This window comes from Tachyglossus aculeatus, chromosome X1, assembly GCF_015852505.1.
Source record: "Tachyglossus aculeatus isolate mTacAcu1 chromosome X1, mTacAcu1.pri, whole genome shotgun sequence".
In the NCBI taxonomy this organism is placed as follows: Eukaryota; Metazoa; Chordata; class Mammalia; order Monotremata; family Tachyglossidae; genus Tachyglossus; species Tachyglossus aculeatus.
The window spans coordinates 123,518,738-123,536,268 of NC_052101.1; the positions used below are offsets into that span (position 1 = coordinate 123,518,738).

At 56.2% G+C, this 17,531-nt stretch overlaps 1 protein-coding gene across 2 annotated transcripts; it reads left to right on the plus strand.

The window, feature by feature from the left end:
* Positions 1-425: 425 nt before the first annotated feature.
* Positions 426-10,540, plus strand: TLE5 (TLE family member 5, transcriptional modulator). 2 transcript variants are annotated; one of them, XM_038772471.1, is made up of 7 exons: positions 426-547; positions 1,476-1,573; positions 3,109-3,172; positions 4,578-4,622; positions 6,040-6,102; positions 8,382-8,456; positions 9,213-10,540. In XM_038772471.1, exons 1-7 carry the CDS (start codon positions 521-523, stop codon positions 9,432-9,434), a joined length of 594 nt encoding a protein of 197 aa, XP_038628399.1. In that variant the 5' UTR covers positions 426-520; the 3' UTR covers positions 9,435-10,540. The 2 variants fall into 2 exon arrangements, with proteins under 2 accessions (XP_038628399.1, XP_038628400.1); XM_038772472.1 differs by having other exon boundaries at positions 9,216-10,540.
* Positions 10,541-17,531: the final 6,991 nt, after the last annotated feature.

The following is a 17,531-nucleotide window of genomic DNA, read 5'->3' on the forward strand; positions in this document are numbered from 1 at the left end:
CAGCAGGTGGTGCTAATCAGCCGCAGGACAGGAGCCTGCAGCCGCCATTAAACAATAGGAGCAGCCGCCGCCGCCGCCGCCGCCGCAGCGGGCAGGGAGTCGGAGTCGCTGGCCGTGGCCGAGGAGAGCCGCCGTCGCCTGGGAGCCGGCCGAGCTCCGGGAGCAGCCCGAGCTCGCAGTGGGGGCTGAGTCAGGGGACAGGGAGGAAGAAGAGAAGGCGGAGGGGAAAGGAGGAGAAGCCGCAGCAGCCGCAGTCGTCGTCGTCGTCGCCGCCGCCGCCGCCGGGAGCCGCACCACCCCGTGAGCCGCGCCGAGCCCGGCACGCAGGCAGCGGCTGAACCCGGCCGACCGAGGCGGAGCGCAGCCAAGGGGCCCGAGAAACGGGGCGGAGGGCGGGCGGGGGGGGGGCGCCGAACCCGGCCAGTGGCCGCCGCCGCAGCAGCTGCTGCAAGAGGAAGAGGAGGCGCCGTCGCCGCAGCTGCTTACTAGATCATCGCCCTCCCCCACATCCACGAGTGACATGATGTTTCCACAAAGCAGGCACTCGGTAAGGAGGCTTGGGGCTTGGTGGGGAGGGGGGGGGGAGGCGAACCTCGGCTATAACGCGTCGACCCCCGCCCCCGGTGGGAATGCGGAGAAGGCTGAGCAGAGAAGCTCTGGGTGCGGAAAGGGAGGGTAAAAATAAAAAAGATTTTAAACCCCCAAAGCACGCCCCAAACTGAAGTAGGCCATCCTTCCCTACACCGCCCCCACCACTACCACCCCCGCAAGTACTTCTCTCGCTAGATCTGGGGGGAGGCGCGCTGCAATGGGAGGTTGGGGGGGGGGTGCAGTATGGCGAGGGAGAGTTGCACGGTTATAAGGCGCTCTCCCTCCCCTCCTTCGGGAAGGGTCGGGGGACGACATGGGCGAGCGAGATCCAGGCTGGAGGGAGAAGTGTGTCTGTGTGTAGGGTTCGGGGGTAAATATCAGCTGACGGGCGGGCGGCCCGGGACGGCCGAGCCCTGGAAGCCCCCGGGGGCGGAGGAGCGGCGAAGGCGAAACTGCAGCTGCTGCCGCCGCCACCGCCGCCGCCGCCTTCCGGGCCGGGAGCCCGAGCCTAGGCGGGGGGGAGGGTTGGCGGCGGGGGGGTTGGCGTCTGCGGGGGTTGATTCTAGCCGACAGCCTGTTTTCCCTCTGTCAATAAAATGGAAGCTGTTTCCGTAAGGCCCAGGGGACCGTCGGATCACACTCTCTCCTTCTTCTCCCTCCCTTCCCCCCATTACACTTCTCTCGAGAGCCCGCCCCCTGCCCTTGCCCCTGCCTGAGCTCTCTCGATTCCTCCAGAGGTGTGAAGGAGCTTTCCTCTGATAAAGTCAGCCTTACCAGCCCTGCCTTCCCCATCCCGAAACCCAGCGGAGCTGAGACAGAAATGCCGGCTGGGCCCATCCTGGCCTGAGGCATCCCAAATCCATTTCCCTCTGTCCCCTTCAAAGGGCTCTTCTCACCTGCCGCAGCAGCTCAAGTTCACGACCTCTGACTCCTGTGACCGAATCAAAGATGAGTTTCAGCTCCTGCAGGCACAGTACCACAGGTGAGTTTGGGGGTACCAAGTGCTCTCCCCTCCCCCTCTCAACGGTCCTATGCCAACCAGACAAGCCTCACCTCTCCCCATGCCTTTTTTTGTTGTTGTTTTTTATATCAACACCTTTGACCCCTGGTAAACAATGTCCCTGGTAGCTGGGGCAGAGAGAATCCTCCATCTGGGGCTGACCATAGGCTCTTGGACCATGCCAGAGTGTGTTCCTCCTCCAGACCCATCAGAACACCAGTTCCGTGCCCTCTGTTTCCAAAGGCTCCCTCTTGGGCACCACTCGACTGCGCAGTTAAGCCATCTGACCCTGATAATCTCCTGCCTCTGGTTCCCGAGGGACTTGTTCCAACCAGCCGGGGTTTTCTCATAGACGCTGCCACCCTCAGGTTTCAGGTTCTCCCAGGTGGGGGAACAAGGCCTGCCTGCCTCCCTCCCATTGGCAGAGGAGGGTGTGGCGGGGACCCATGGAGGGCAGAGGTTCCTGGAAAAAGATTTGGGAAGGTGGTGAGGTCCCTGGGGAAGGCTCAGGCACTCCTGGGGCAACTGGGGAGGTGTGGTTAGTGACCAGGAGACACCTTTTCCACCCGCCCCCCAATCCTATCCCAAACCAGGTCAGTGTGAGTAAATGTAAATCTCCTTGGATGCAGAGATCAGAAACACTGGGCACACACTTGCTGCAGTCCTGGCTTCTGGAATCACCTGCTTTATTGAGTTTAAGCAGATTAAGTGGTAGAAAATGCCCCCACTTCTTGGGGTGTTTCCATTACCAGGAAATTGACAAGTAATTGTTACTTTCCAGAAGTGCAGTAGACTTTTTTTTTTTAATCTTTCCCAGAAGGAGTTTATGTGGCGGTTCCGTCAGTCTCCCAGCACTAGATAATGGCTCCAGAGGGAACTGGGTCATGGGGGGGGGGGGGGGCTGGAGAATAAGTAACACGTGTGTGTGTGTGTGCGTGCACTCATACACTGCCAGGACACTCACTTTGAGTTTCTGCAAATTCTCTGCCTGGTCCTAGGGAGGTGCCACAAGGGGAGGTGTGACCTGCCTCTGGCTCTGGACAATATAGATTTAAAAAAGAAACTGGAGGGGAGGGATGGATGGTAGGCAGAGGCTTGAGGGCGGTGAAGTGTCTGGAACCTCCTTGGCATTCCCCAGGTGATTCTCCCCTGCCTCCCAGTCAACCTGTTTATAATAATAATAATGGTATTTTTAAGCGCTATGTGCAAAGCACTGTTCTAAGCACTGGGGAGGTTACAAGGTGATCATGTTGTCCCATGGGGAGCTTACAGTTTTAATCCCCATTTTACAGATGAGGTAACTGAGGCACAGAGAAGTTAAGTGACTTGCCCAAAGTCACACAGCTGACAGTTGGTGGAGCCGGGATTTGAACCCATGACCCCTGACTCCAAAGCCCGTGCTCTTTCCACTGAGCCATGCTGCTTCTCCACACTGTTTCTCTGTTCCCACTTGCCCCCTGCTGATCCCGCTTTCCCACAACACCCCATACCCCGTGGACCCTTTTCTTGTTTTCCAGCTTGAAGTTGGAGTGTGACAAGTTGGCCAGTGAGAAATCGGAAATGCAGCGTCACTATGTCATGGTATGTTCCCATTCCTCCCTACTGCCCCAAGGGGATGTAAGAGGCTTGGACTTGAGGGGGCATGTGAGCAGTGTCCCTCCCTGCCTTCACGTCACAAGGAGCAGAGTTGTTTGCCCACATTTCCCAAGGTGGGACATATATTGCAAATCAACCTGCAGCTTTCGGGGGGTGGACAAGGGCGGGTAGATGAGGGTGATGGAGGGCAGAGGGTTTTGAGCAGAGCTCTGAGCATCTGGCCCTGGCCAGAGTGACCCATTGAGCTTAAAACCAACCTGTTTCTGGGAAATGGGAGGAGGCAGTCGGGCCCGGAAATGCCTGGGCTTTAGAGAGTGGCTGGGGTTGGGGTGGAGATTGAAAACAAACCCAAACCCTGACACCCTGGCTGACGCTCTGGACTCTGCCGCCCGGCTCCGGGCAGTAGGGCGGGTGCCAAGCTTTCAAACCGCTTAACGACAGGACTGGGAAGGCAGCTGCCAACCAACCCACAAGCCAGAGCCCGGCCGCCAGGACCAGCCCCGATCAACCATTTCAGACATCGTGGGTGGTGAGGCCGGCACCCGCTGGGAGCACATTTTGGCAGTGCCAGGCTGGCTGGCCAGCCGTCTTTTCCCTCTCTGCCTTTTCACCTGCCTGCCCGGCTCGGTTTTACTCCCGCCCAAAACTGCTCTACTCTTTCAGGGTCAGAGAGGGCAGAGCAGTGAGTTTTTTCAACCCGGCTCTGTGCTGCCCTGAGATGTCATCTGGTTAGCTCATGCATTCATTCATTCAATCGTATTTATTGAGCGCTTACTGTGTGCAGAGCACTGTACTAAGCGCTTGGGAAGTACAAGTTGGTTGATTCCCCTCATCCCGGTGGGAGAGCCCCGTCTGGCTACTGGGCGTGAGGAGTCCTGCCAGGATAGGGAGGGAATGCTAGGATGGGCCCGGTGGCTTGTCCTGTGTCTGACTGGCACGAGAACCTGGAGGCCTTGTCTAAATCTGAATATCAGAAGGGAAATGGGTTTGGGTGCCTCCACCCACCCTGGCAGGGAGAGGGTTGCCGGGGCCAGGTCCTGGCAGAATGTTCCCCGGGGGTGAAAACCATAAAGCTGTGGCCCTCCCTACCCCCGGCTCTCCACGGTTTGGAGGGGCTGAAAAAATTGGGGGCTGGGGGCAGGAGAGGGTGCCCCAGGGGCAGTGGTTCTCTGTAGTGAGGCAGAGCAGGCTGCTTGGTGCAGCACTGGTGTGGTGTGGGGGGAGCCCCAGTGCACTGCCACCTGCGTGGAGAGTCTGGCAAGGTGCTCTGAGCGGTTGGAGTGATGACTAACCGTCTCCCTCCCCGCCCCCCCTCCTCATACTGAGCTGTTCCCTCCTTGTTGTTTCTCTCTCTCTCTTTCTCTCCCTCCCACCCCCACCCCCCTTCCAGTACTATGAGATGTCCTACGGCCTCAATATTGAAATGCACAAACAGGTAAGATCTGGTTTTGGGTCTCACCCGCCTTTGGCAGGTACAAACCGCACTCCCTGGCAGGCTCCCCCGGGCAAGACTCCTCTTAAGCCCTCCTCCCTCTTAGCCGGTTGTTACTGCCGCTGGCTTTTTGTTCTCTGAGCTTCTTGCCACCCTTTGTGTGGGAAGCCCATGACACCCCCGTCCTTTCTCCTCTTCTTCCTCCTCCTCTCCACTGGAGGTGGAAACTCTTAAGTGGCCTCCTCCCACACTCATCACCTCCCCCTTTTGTTTGCTCTAAAATGGCCCAGTTGTCTAAACACACCAAGGTGAGAGGCCCTGGAATTGCTGAAGTCAGGCTGAAGTCAGGGAGGCAAGTGAGACTGAATAAATGCCCAGGGCACAGCCAGGCGTGGGGGCCTTAGCCAGGCTTGGCTCCTGGTTTGGGGCTGAGGGAGAAGACGAAATAAAGCAGAGCTTACACTATTCACCGGACAGCCAGCTGAGGAGGGAGGGAATGGGGCCCATCTGGAGACAAGCTATGGAGGGAACCAGGAATTCTGGGAGAAACCCTGGGGCTGACGTCTCTGTCCTTGACACTGCTGGCTGGCATGGAGCACAGTCTTCTTGCCACCTAGCTAGGTAGGCTAACTCCCTGCCCCTCCATCTCTGGAGTCACAGGCTCCTACCTGCTGGCTTAAGAACCATTCCCCTGCCCCAATTTTGCCCAGGGCCTGTTCTCATCCATTAGGATAGGCCCCTCCCGAGAGAGTCGCATTATGAGAACACTGAAAACCTCTTTAGGAGAGCCCGGGGACTAAGCCAGCCAGATTTCATTTTGGAATCTGATCTTCTGTCTCCGGGGCGGAAAGTGGGGAGGGGTGGCGGGCTTGGGGAGAGGGCTTCTTCCTGATGGGTTGGTGAGCATTTGGAGCCTGAGGTGCCCAACCTGCTCCCCACACAGGGGTAGGGGAGTGGGAAGTGGGGGAACCGCTGCAAGGAAGGTCAGAGACCAAATTAGCATCCAGTTCTGAACCTCTTACATAATTCAACATTGCTCAACCTGGTTTCTAATAAATTTCAGTCCTATCACTCCCCCACTTCCTTTATTAAATGAATATTTGAGTACCCCAGAGAGAATTTTGAGGAGTTGTTCAGTGCAGGAGGATTTATGGAATTTCTAGTGTTTTCTCTCCATCTCTACTCTCCTCAGCCTCCCCCACTCCCTTGGACCACCAGGGTGAGGGAGCCGAGTGGCCCTCCCCACCCCCATCCCCAGGGTTGGGGGGAGGGATGGGGGAGTGGGGGAGGGACACGAGGGGAGAGGGAGTTTGCTGGGGCCATCCCAGTATTGATTGGGGTCATTTATCTGCCCCCCCCAGGAAAAGCCACTCAGTTTGATCTGGGTTTTTTTTTTTTTTTTTTCATTTTTTCCTTTCAGGCTGAAATTGTCAAGCGGCTCAACGGTATCTGTGCTCAAGTCTTGCCTTATCTGTCGCAAGAGGTACAGCCAACCGAGTGGGGGGCTCTCTTGGGGACGGGGGAGATGGGGTGGGGCCGGGGTGGGGACTGAACAAGTCTTCCCGAATGGGGCGGGGACCAGTCAAGACTTGGGGATACATCCTGCCCCCAGCCCCACGTTTGGCCTAAGCCAGTGAACGCCCCTTTGTTCTGAGCCCAGGCACCAGGATCTGGACTCCTCTCCCACCTTCTCCCAGGGTGCTGCCGCTGCTGCCGCTGCCACTGCCGCCCGCTGCTCTGAGGAATCGCCAAAGTATCACGGCAGCTAATTAGGGGATGGAAGCCCGTAAAGTTCTCTGCCTGCAGCTGTACCTCTAAGATCACACCCCCTCTGCTCAGCTAATGGAGTTGGATGGATTTTTTTTGCCTCTTCAAAGGATTGTCAAGACTCGGGGGAGGGTGGCCAGGGAGGGGCCTTCTGCTTTCCTCCTCCCATCCCTCCCCCAGCCCTGCAAGTCAAAAGTGGTGTGACACAGAAACAGGAACACGACAAGAAGCTGGGAGTGGGGTGAACACCCCCATAGCCCCCCACATGCACGCCTCCCACTGGCACACTGACTTGACCCGGCCTACGAGACCTGAGATGAAGCCTCGGGAGACAAGATGGAAGAGGAATCAGAAGCAGCTGATCAAATCCTAGAGCATCGGACTTGGCGTTTCCGCCCTGAACGGACCCCAAGGGAATGGAACGCTTAACGACGATGTTTGTTACTTTCTCGTCACCACGGGCAGGCGGGCCTGCTGTTGGAAAGGGCCTGGTGCATCCTCTCCCTCCTGCTCACTGTCTGCAGCATTCAGCCTGAGCGAGGAGAACCCCAAGATCAGACTGCCACCATGCTACCAAGAATTTACAGACCTTGGGATGAATGATGATGTTTGTTACTTTCTCGTTATCACGGGCAGGCGGGCCTGCTCTTGGAAAGGGCCTGGCGCATCCTCTCCCTCCTACTCACTGTCTGCAGCATTCAGCCCAAGGGAGGAGAACCCAAGATCAGACTGCCACCGTGCTACCAAGAATTTACAGACCTTGGGATGAAATCTTCAGGAACACATGAATTCTCGGACGTTGGTCCTGTGAAGGATTTAGGCTGATGTGCGGAAAGCCACCCTGCGTGCGGCTAGCTCTGGAGTGGAGCAGGGTCACCAGGCGCAAGGAGCCCCTTCCCTGCTCCACCCCACGGCTATGGTTGCCCCCCACCCCCCTTTCTTTTCCCCCCCACCCCCCCACCCCAAGACTGGGAATGGATGAGTTGGGCAGGTTGGCCCTCGACCCCCCTGCTCCCCCGACTTTCCTTTTGTGCGAAGGACTTGCGGGGACTAGACTGATGGTCCTCTTCCCTGTACATCCAGGAAAGACAACACGGCAGCTGGGTCATGGCCCGTCAGCCCCACGGGTCAACTGTTGGCACCGCCAGCCCCCGCAGGGGCGGTTGAGGAAGATGAGCTCTGGCCTGGTGTTGTGGTTTTGCCTTCCAAGCCTAAGTGAATCATTTTATATTTAGAAGTCAGACGCCTGGGAGATTGGTGCTTCCCCTGTCACCCCCCGACCCTTCATTCCCCCCCACCTCCACCAACCTGAAAAATCTTTTAAGATGACTCCTTGGGAACCTAAGCGAGCACACCCCCCACACCCCGCCCACTCCCTGAATCCTCTCTCCTCCTGAACAGGGAGGTTCTTGGGCCTTGCCTAGAGAGGCAGAGGGGGAGTCTTGGGATGTGACTCCCCCTCTGCCCCCCCCCCCCCCCCACTGTCTCTTTCCCTGCGCCCCCGCCCCATGTCCAGGATTGCAGGAGTAGGGAGGGTTAGGACCTCCCACTTCATCTCCTATGGAGTCATCAATTGGATGGCTGTCCCATCAGTCTTCTTCCCTAGCAGGTTGGGGCAGGAGAGAAGGGGGATGACGAGGAGTCTCTGGGCTCTGGTGGATGTCCCCGTCACCCCTTACCCCCTGCCTCCACACCAAGCCCGCCTGCTTCTTGGGCCAGGCAGACAGCAACAGCATCTGGAAGAGATGCCCTGCTGTGGAGCCTCCTCCCCACTAGAAGGAGGGGATATGTCAGGGAGGGGAACTCTTCCTCCAAAAGCGGGCATTGACCTGGAGGACGACAGAGGGCCCACTGGCCCGTAGCCACCAGCCTTTGCCCCCACAGCCACCCCCAGGCTTGAGCTGAGCCTCCTTCTCCCAGCTGCAGCTGCTGATTTTTTCAGCCTTGTCATTCCAGTACCTTAACCCACCACCCTCTCTGGGTCTCTCTCTCCAGCACCAGCAGCAGGTACTGGGCGCCATCGAGCGGGCCAAGCAGGTGACGGCTCCAGAGCTGAACTCCATCATCCGCGTACGTGACTCACGTTTAAGCAGAGGGCGGGGGAGGGGGGCATGAGAAGGGGAAAACGTGACCCAGCTGCTGAAAGGAGCCAGTGTCAGCCGAGGCCCTAGACCCTTTTGCTCTCCCCTCCCGTCCGCCGCCCCCCCCCCCCCAGCACTGGGGGCGGCAGGGCCTGGGCAGTGATCTATCTAGTCACAGGCAGGCGCATCAGCCGCAGGCGGCGGGCGCCATTGGCCCTGTGACTGGGCCCCCCAAGGGGAGCCCCGATCCTGCTGGCTGCCCCTCCTCGCAGGGGAGCAGAGGTCATCGTCTGCCTTCTCCGCCTCTCGCCTCTCCCCACCTACCTGCCCCTGGCTCCTCTCCCCTCTCCCCCCACAGGCCGGGACAGGAGCTGGAACAAAGTGCAGCTGCTGTTTCGGTCTAGTGGGGGAGGAGGGGGGCGGGGAGGGGCAGAAAAGGCTCAGGGCCCAGGCAGCCCTGGTGGGAGGTTGGGGTTGGGGGGAGAGGGGAGTGTGGACCAATCCGCATCCCCTCATCCCCCCCTCCTCACACACCCCCTACTCGGACTGTCATGTTGGGGCAACCTGTTTCCCCAGAGTCCTTGGCCCTGAGTGTCTGCTGGGGGTCAGCCTGGAGCCCGTACTTCCCTGCGCCGCCCTGCCCCACCTGGGGGCTCCGCCTGCCCATTGTTGGGGTATCACCCGAGGGCCTCTTCCAGGTGATAAATCTCCCCCGCCCCTGTCGCCGTCTCTTCCTTCTCTACAGCAGCAGCTTCAAGCTCACCAGCTCTCGCAGCTCCAGGCTCTGGCTCTGCCGCTGACCCCACTGCCCGTCGGCCTGCAGCCCCCGTCCCTCCCGGCCGTCAGTGCTGGCACCGGGCTCCTCTCCCTGTCGGCCCTGGGCTCCCAGGCCCACCTCTCCAAGGAGGACAAGAACGGGCATGACGCGGACGCCCATGCTGACGACGACGGTGACAAGTCGGATTAAAAGCCAGGGCCAGGGCAGGGGCAGAGGAGAGAGTGGGTCAGGCAGAGCCGCAGGGGTGCTGGGGCCACTGCTCGGCCGCCACCACCCAACTGCGCTAGTATTTATGGTAGCGGGCAAGCAAGCCTGGGTTTTGAGCACAGGTAGTCTCCTCTCATCTGCCCTGCCTCGCTTACATGGAGCAACCTCCACCCTCCCGCCCCCCTCTCCTCCTGCCCCCTTCCCCTCCCCCTTTATGGTAAGTCCTAGACCAGGACCTATCCAGATCACAATGGAACACAGAAGCCTGTCTCTGCTCCAAGCACCCTGAAGCCTACTGCTGCCTTCCCCTCTCTTCCTCCCCAGCCACATTTTTCCCCAAGCCCCTACTGGACCTCCTCTTTCCTGCCCCCCTTCCCCCCCCCCCCCCCCCCCCAGCTGCCCAGTCTGTGGAGAACCTGGCCCTCCAACACAGCAGTTCCCAGGTCCCAGTGGGCACTGCATGCCATCACAAGGGTGACCCTCCCCCGATGTTTCCCTATTTAAAAAACAAATCCAGGTGGTTGCTCTGCCTGCTCCCCTTCACCCCACCCCAGCTTCTGTCGTTAGAGCCAACTCTTTGGCCTTCCCAGCACGCATCCTTTCCCAGGGCCCCGTCTCGCACCTTGCTACCTGCATGGGTCTCCTGCCAGGGCCAGAGCTAGCACTGTGGGTGCCCAGCTGGCTTCCCTAGGAACCCCCGAGCTCTATAGAAGGGGGCAGTGGCAACCTTTTCCGTTGTAAACTCGTCTAGCCGGGGAGGTAGGGGAGTCGGGGTTTGGGGGAGGAGGGCAGCGGAGTGGATCAGGATCTGGCTTGGATTTCTCCCTCCTCCCCCTTCCTCTCCTCCCCCTACTTCCCCAATAAAGATGAGGATACTGCAGCTTTCTCTGTTTTTCTTTCAGTGCGCTAGCCTGTCTTAAAAAAGAAAAAAAGGAAAAAAAACTTGTGTTTGTATATAGTCCTTTAGACGATCTTGTTTGCTTTTTGTGTTTTAATCATTTGACCTATACTAAAGAGGAACTGAAGATGCTGTATTGAGGATGTACTAGCTGTGCCTTTCAAATAAAGTAAGAAGGTTGGTTTAAACAGCTCCGCCTCCTGCTGTCCTCCCTTATCTGCTCCCCACCTCCTCTCTCCAGCCCTGTCCCCCCAACCCCCTGCCCCAACTCCCTCTAGAGCCAGAGAGAGAGAAGAAGCTCGGGGAGGTCAAGTGGCTTGGTGTAGGTCGCATAGCTCACTGGGGACAGGAGAGGAGCCGCGGGGTCTTCTGCCTCCCTTGCGGGTGTGTGTTTACCCTCACATTATGGGCCTTCTGGCCACACAAGGACCTCTGGCCTGTTCTTGCCACTGCCCTAAGGCAGTGAGAACTTTGTGATCCCAATTATAGGGTGCCCTGATTCCTCTGTCACTCTGCAGCCCTTGCCACTAGTTTCTTGTCTAAGGCCAGCTGGGCAAAGAAAGGAAGCTGCTGGGGGCAGCAGTGATTGCTTGGTGCAGTGGCAATGCCCGGGGCACTGGCATGAGAAGGAAGAAGAAAGGGCTTCTCCCTGGTGGTGGGTGTGTGGCATGGGGCTGCTCCCCCTGGTGGTGTGAGCCCATGGCACATGCCCACCTTGCCCTGCCCTTCACATGGCCTCCTCCCCCACCTTGGGACCTTATACACGCACCTCTCTTCTTTGCCCTGCTCAGGAAGTGAGAGATTTGGGGGGGGCGGGGGGAGACAATCTCCCAGGTCCCTGCACCTTCAAGCCCAAGCATGTGTCCAAGTCCACATTCCCCGGGCCCCCCAGCCCCGGGAACTGCTTTCAGCGGCTCTTACCCTCCCTCTCCAGGCCGGTGTTCTGGCTCCAGCGTAATCAGGAAACTATGCGTTTGTCCCTCTGAGCACACAGGCGGATTTGGTCAGGGCAGATTCCGGAACCTGCTGCTTCCTGGCCCTGGGGGTGGGAGGGAGATGGGCAGAGTGGGGTCTGGGCGTGGGAGTGGGGGGTCCTGGGGCCGATTGAATCCCGGCCAGCAGGAAAGAACACGCTGCTGTCTGTGCCTTCGGACGGAAATAACTCAGCCCAAGCTCTGGCCTTCTGAGTTGTTGGCTTCTGTTGTCCTGTGTTGAACCAGCACCTGTTCTCTAAGAAGCCCCAAGTACTGACCTCATTCGTCCCCACCCAAAGATTGGAAATGGTCTCTGCCCCTATCCCACAGAGGGGAAAACGGACATCTGGAGGGGCTGGAGGAGGAGTGTCTGTCTCTAGATTCTCCTAGCGAGTCTGGGAGCAGTGGAAAAGAGGCTCTGGCCCTTACTGACCAGTCTGGTCCAAGCCCTCATCACCACCCGACTGGATTACTGACTGCAGCAGCCTCCTTCTCAGCCTCTCTGCCTCCAGCCACCCCCATTATGGGTCAGTCCTGCACACAGCTGCCCGGACCTTCTCAAACACCAATCAGAGCCCATCGTCTCCCCACCGTGACCCAGTTGCTTCCCAAATAGAACAGAAACCCCTGACTGTCCGCCTGTTTCCAGACTGTCCTGCCACTGGCTCCCTCTCACCCAGTGCTCTCTCACTCCCACCCCACCGTAGTTCCCACTCTTCCCTTGGACAAAGAAAAACTAACAGTCACTTGTCTGTGACACTCCCACCTCCAACCCCCGGCCCAAGCCTTTCCCCCTGCTGGGAGCTTCCTCTCAAAGCTTCCCTCTTCTAAGTGGTAGTGCCTCCAGGAGGCCATTCCTAGCAAGCCCTCTGCTTCCCTGCCCTTGGAATTCCATCAGTCACCTCAGAACTCATGTGTCAATCAGTCAATTCATTATTTAATGAATTTGGTTTCTAGCACTTGCTCTTACTCTTCAATCCATTGCATATTTGGTCATTTGTACTTCCCAAGCGCTTAGTACGGTGCTCTGCACACAGTAAGTGCTCAATAAATACGATTGAATGAATGAATGAATGAATTTGTTTCTGCATGTAGAGCTTGTGCTAGTAGTGGTAGTGATAGTAGGAGGAGGAGGAGGAGGAGGAGGAAGAAGAGGAGAAGCAGCATAGCCTAGTGGCAAGACCACGGGCTTGGGAGTCAGAGAACATGGGTTCTAATCCCATCTCTGCCACCTGTCTGCTGTGGGACCTTAGGCAAATCACTTCACTTCTCTGTGCCTCAGTTACCTCATCTGTAAAATGGGGATAAAGACTGTGAGCCCCACATTGGACAACCTGATTACCTTGTATCCACCCTAGCACTTAGAACAGTGCTTAGCACGTAGTAAACACTTAACAAATACCATAATTATTATTATTAGTACTAGTAGTAAGAGAAGTAATGGGATTGATTGAGCACCCATTTGGTTGCAGTGCACTGTACTAAGCTCTTGGGAAATACAAAACAGAGAAGTAACACGTTCCGGGGCTATAAGGAGCTTGTCTCCTGCATTAGAGTGGAGGCCCCTGGAGGGCAGGTACCGTGTCTTTTACTTCTGCTGTTTGTTCCCGAGGTCCCAGTACCGGGCTCCACACCCATTACGTGCTCAAAGGATGTTGCTGCTGATGTTGATGGACAGTCTGACGTTGAGCTCAGGCATTTCTCTCCCAAACTCTGAAATCACACACACACACACACACACACACACACACACACACACACGCACGCGCCTGCCTGACAGCAGCCATGAAGGAGCAAACAATAATAGGCCATAAGAGAGAATGGGGGCAGTGGTGACTTGAGGGGATAGAGGGGAGGGGGGAGTACGTTCCTATGGCAAATTTCCAGCCCCAGCTGCTTCCATTGAGGGGGATTAGCCTGTTTCTTACTTTCTCTGCCCTCTATTCACCCTTGGTCTTGGTAAAGCCCCCCCAGGAGGGTCTGGGAGAGTGTCACGGCTGCTGACCTCCGACCTCAGGGGCAGGCATCTCAAAGTTGCATGAGGTGGGGAATCAGAGGCCTAAAATTGACCCCGAGGCCTGAAGCAGTCCAGTCTCTCCGGGGACTGGGAACCTGGCTCTTCCCACCTCCAGGAGGGTGGCCAGCTGCTCTCTGTTTCCACTGGGGCTGGGACGAGATGCAGATGTGGCAGCCACTGCCAACCCTCTACAAAAGGAGAGTAGGGGAGGAGGGAGAAAGAAAAGCAGCAGGAAAAGGTTCTCCACAGGCAGCAAGGCCAAGACCAAGAAATCTCCTTGTTTCAGGGTCTAAAAGGCAGCGATTATAAAGGTGTCTTAGATGATGATAATGGTATTTGTTAAACACTCATCATGTGCCAAGCACTGTACTAAGCAGTGGGGTGGGTACTAGATAATCAAGTTGGGCACAGTCCCTGTCCCATATGGAGCTCACAGTCTAAGGGGGAGCAAGAACAGGTATTGAATCCTCATTTTACAGATGAGGAAATTGAGGCCCTGAGAAGTTAAGTGACTTGCTCAAAGTCACACAGCAGGCCAGTGGTGGGAGTGGGATTAGAACCCAGGTCCTCTGACTCTCAGTAGCACGTTAGTTCCACTAGGCTTTGCTGCTTCCATGAAATTTGTCATGCTACTCATTTGCCTTCTCATTTTCCCCTTTGATGTGGGCTTTGCCTCAGAGGAGCTTCCACTCTAAACGCGGCAAATTGTGTGTTACCGAATACCACACCATTCCTCTTGTTGGCACTCAAATGTTTAATGAGGAGGAGGAGGAGAAGGGTGAGGAGGAAGAGGAGATTCTGTAGCTGGGGTGGAATAAGCTCCTGCCTTGAGGCAGGGGGATGGATGAGATCTTCTAGACTGTGAGCCCGTTGTTGGGTAGGGATTGTCTCTATCTGTTGCCAAATTGTACTTTCCAAGCGCTTAGTACAGTGTTCTGCACAAACTAAGCACTCAATAAATACGACTGAATGAATGAATGAATGAGATGACCAGAGGTGGCCCATCCACATCCGCATCACACAGAAACTCCTTACCATCAGCTTTAAAGCACTCAATAACCTTGCCCCCACCTACCTCACCTTGTTACTTTCCTACTACAAGCCAGCCCACACACTTCGCTCCTATAATGCCAACCTACTCACTGTACCTTGATCTTGTCTCCCTCACCACCAACTATGTCCTGCCTCTGGCCTGAAATGCCCTCCCTTTTCACATCTGACAGACAATTACTCTACCCGCCTTCCCTGATGAAGCCCTCATTTCCTTTTCACCCACTCCCTTCTGTGTCACCCTGATTTGCTCCCTTTATTCACTCCCCCTTAGCCCCACAGCACTTATGTAGATAACCGTAATTTATTTATTTATATTAATGTCTATCTCTGCCTCTAGATTGTAAGCTCACTGTAGACAGGGAATGCGTCTTATACTGTTATATTGTACTCTCCCAATCACTTAGTATACTGCTCTGCACACAGTAACCATTCAATAAATACAATTGACTGATTGATTGACTGATTGATTGATTGACCTGGAAAAGTCCCTTCCTACCCGAGGAGCCAAGCAGGGCTGGAGGATCTGGAGGAAGAGAGATCAGACCAACTGGACCTTTCTTCTTTGGGTCTCTAGTTCTGTGGTGGTACCCAAGGGAAGCCCACAAACATCTCTGATACTGGTCTGACAGCTCCTCCTCGGCCCTCAGCTCTTCAGCCAGGGAGCAGGCATGCTGGAAGACACCCCCCCAGAGCCAATAACAAACATAGCTAGAAGTGCCATCCCTACTCCCAGCACCACCACACCAGGTTGGCAAATGTGGCTAATGGCAACCTACCATACATCCAGCCGGGCCCTGGATCTGCCTTTTACTGTTGAAGTTGACAAGGCCAGCTGCCCTCTGGCCGAGGTGGTGGAGAGGAGAGAGCACTGGTGCCTGCAGTCAGATTCCAGGGCGATCTTAGTTATCCTATCAGCATTATCATGTGTGCTGGATGTGTCTCTGAGTCCCCCTCCCCCTCTCGACTCCCACACAAAGAGTAAAAGCACCATTTCCACTGCCTTTGTCTGGGGTCACCCTTGCTGATCCTCTCCCCCACTGGGAGCCTGACCCTGTGTCTGGCTTCAGCTCTAGGGTCAGTCTCCTCTGCTCAATGGCAGCAGGCAGGATGGTGGTGCTGCTGACCCTCTCCCAGGCCTCGAACACTGCTGTGCATCTGAGCAAATATGAGCCTCTGGCTGAGACCTTGAAAACTTTCCACCATTCCACCATCCCTATCTGCTCTCTTCTCCCCGTGAAGACCTGCCTGCTCTATTCCTGCTCTTTCCCCGCCCAGCAGGCCTTTCTGACTTCTCAGGTCTTCCCTCTGCCACCTTTGAGAACTCCCTGTTCCTGTCTAACCCCGCCATTCCCCTTCTTTCAATCACTACTTAATTCTGCCTCCTCCGGGAAGCCTTCCCAGACTCACTCTACCCATTCTCTTTCACCCGCCATCTGGGACCCACACCGGTCATGGTCGGGTCTGTCTGTCCAAATGGATGGCGACTGTCTGAATACCTGCTCTGTCTCCCTAATCAGAATGGGATCACCTCGAGGGCAGGAACCATGCCTGGCCTCCATCCAGATTAGGAGTGCAGTTGTTCCGAAGCAAGGCCAGAGCAAGGGGCTGGCCCCTCAGGGAAGGAACTGGAGAGCAGAGACGGTGTTGGGAGAGGGTTTGAGGAGCTGCAGTTCCTTTGTTTCCCTCTGGCCCCTTGACTTGGCTCCCAGTCAAGAGGCCTCTCTCCTACCTGGCTCCGGGTGGCTCCTCGGCTGGAAGCCAAGGAGAGCAGAGGGGCAGAAGTAAAGGCACTTCCAAGAGCTGCTCGACCGGGCACTGCTGCTGTCCCCAAACACCCGTGGAGCTGCTGAAGGGGCAGGGCCCGGGGCAGCTGCAGCTTTGCTGTGATAATCCAGGCCTGCTTGTGGGGGCACAAGATTCGCTTGGGGAGAGACTTGATTAGGCCCAGGGAGGCCTCCCAGGTTTTCCCATGGTTCCAGATGACCAGTGGAGGGTGGTGGCCAGGCCTTTCATTCCACTGACATATGAACTATTTTCCCTCCTACATTCTTATCCTTCAGGGACCTTACAGTGAATGAGTGATGATGATGATGGCATTTGTTAAGCGCTTACTATGTGCCAAGCACTGTTCTAAGCGCTGGGGGATACAAGGTAATTAGGTTGCCCCACAAGGGGCTCACAGTCTTAATCCCCATTTTACAGATGAGGGAACTGAGGCCCAGAGAAGTGAAGTGACTTGCCCAAAGTCACCCGGCTGACAAGTGGTGGAGCTGGGATTAGAACCCATGACCTCTGACTCCCAAGCCCAGGCTCTTTCCACTGAGCCACGCTACTTCCCCTTCTTGGGGAGAACAGGGTCCAGGAGGTCTGAGGAACCTGGTCTGCACCTCTTCTCTTCTTCTTCGCTGTCTTCCCTGCAACTCTTTCCTCATCCCTTGACCCCTGACCTCAGGATCAACATTAATTCCATAAATTAGGAAGGGAGCTGGTGCTGGGATGGGCATTGGCCCATTTACACTGGACCACTCTGTTACCCTGGAGCAGAGACTTTCCTTCAACTCTCCACCTCCAGGCATTCATTCATTCATTCATTCATTCATTCATTCATTCATTCATTCAATCATATTTATTGAGCGCTTAATGTGTGCAGAGCACTGTACTAAGCACTTGGGAAGTACAAGTCAGCAACATATAGAGACAGTCCCTATCCAACAATGGGCTCACAGTCTAGAAGGGGGAGACAGACAACAAAACAAAGCATGTGGACAGGTGTCCACTGCTCAGTAATCAGTCAGTACTGTGGGTGGTAGGACAGAGGGAGGAACAGCCTGGTCCCTACCTTCAAGGGGCTCTGACCTTCTGATGGGGGAGAAAGGGGACAAACACACACACACGCACACCCTGGACTGTGTGCAGTGCAGAGGGACAGACAGAGAAAACATGGTCCCTGCACTCAGAGGGCTGACAGTCTCATGGGGGAGACAGTACAGGTGCAAATAAGCAGACAAATGAACATAAGAATTGAGGCTAAAAAGAGACTTAAAATAGTAAAAAGATTTACACAAGCTCAAAACCCCAATTTATGTTGCCATCGAACAATTCAGAGTGGTTGGAGTGTACTAAGCGCTTAATACAGT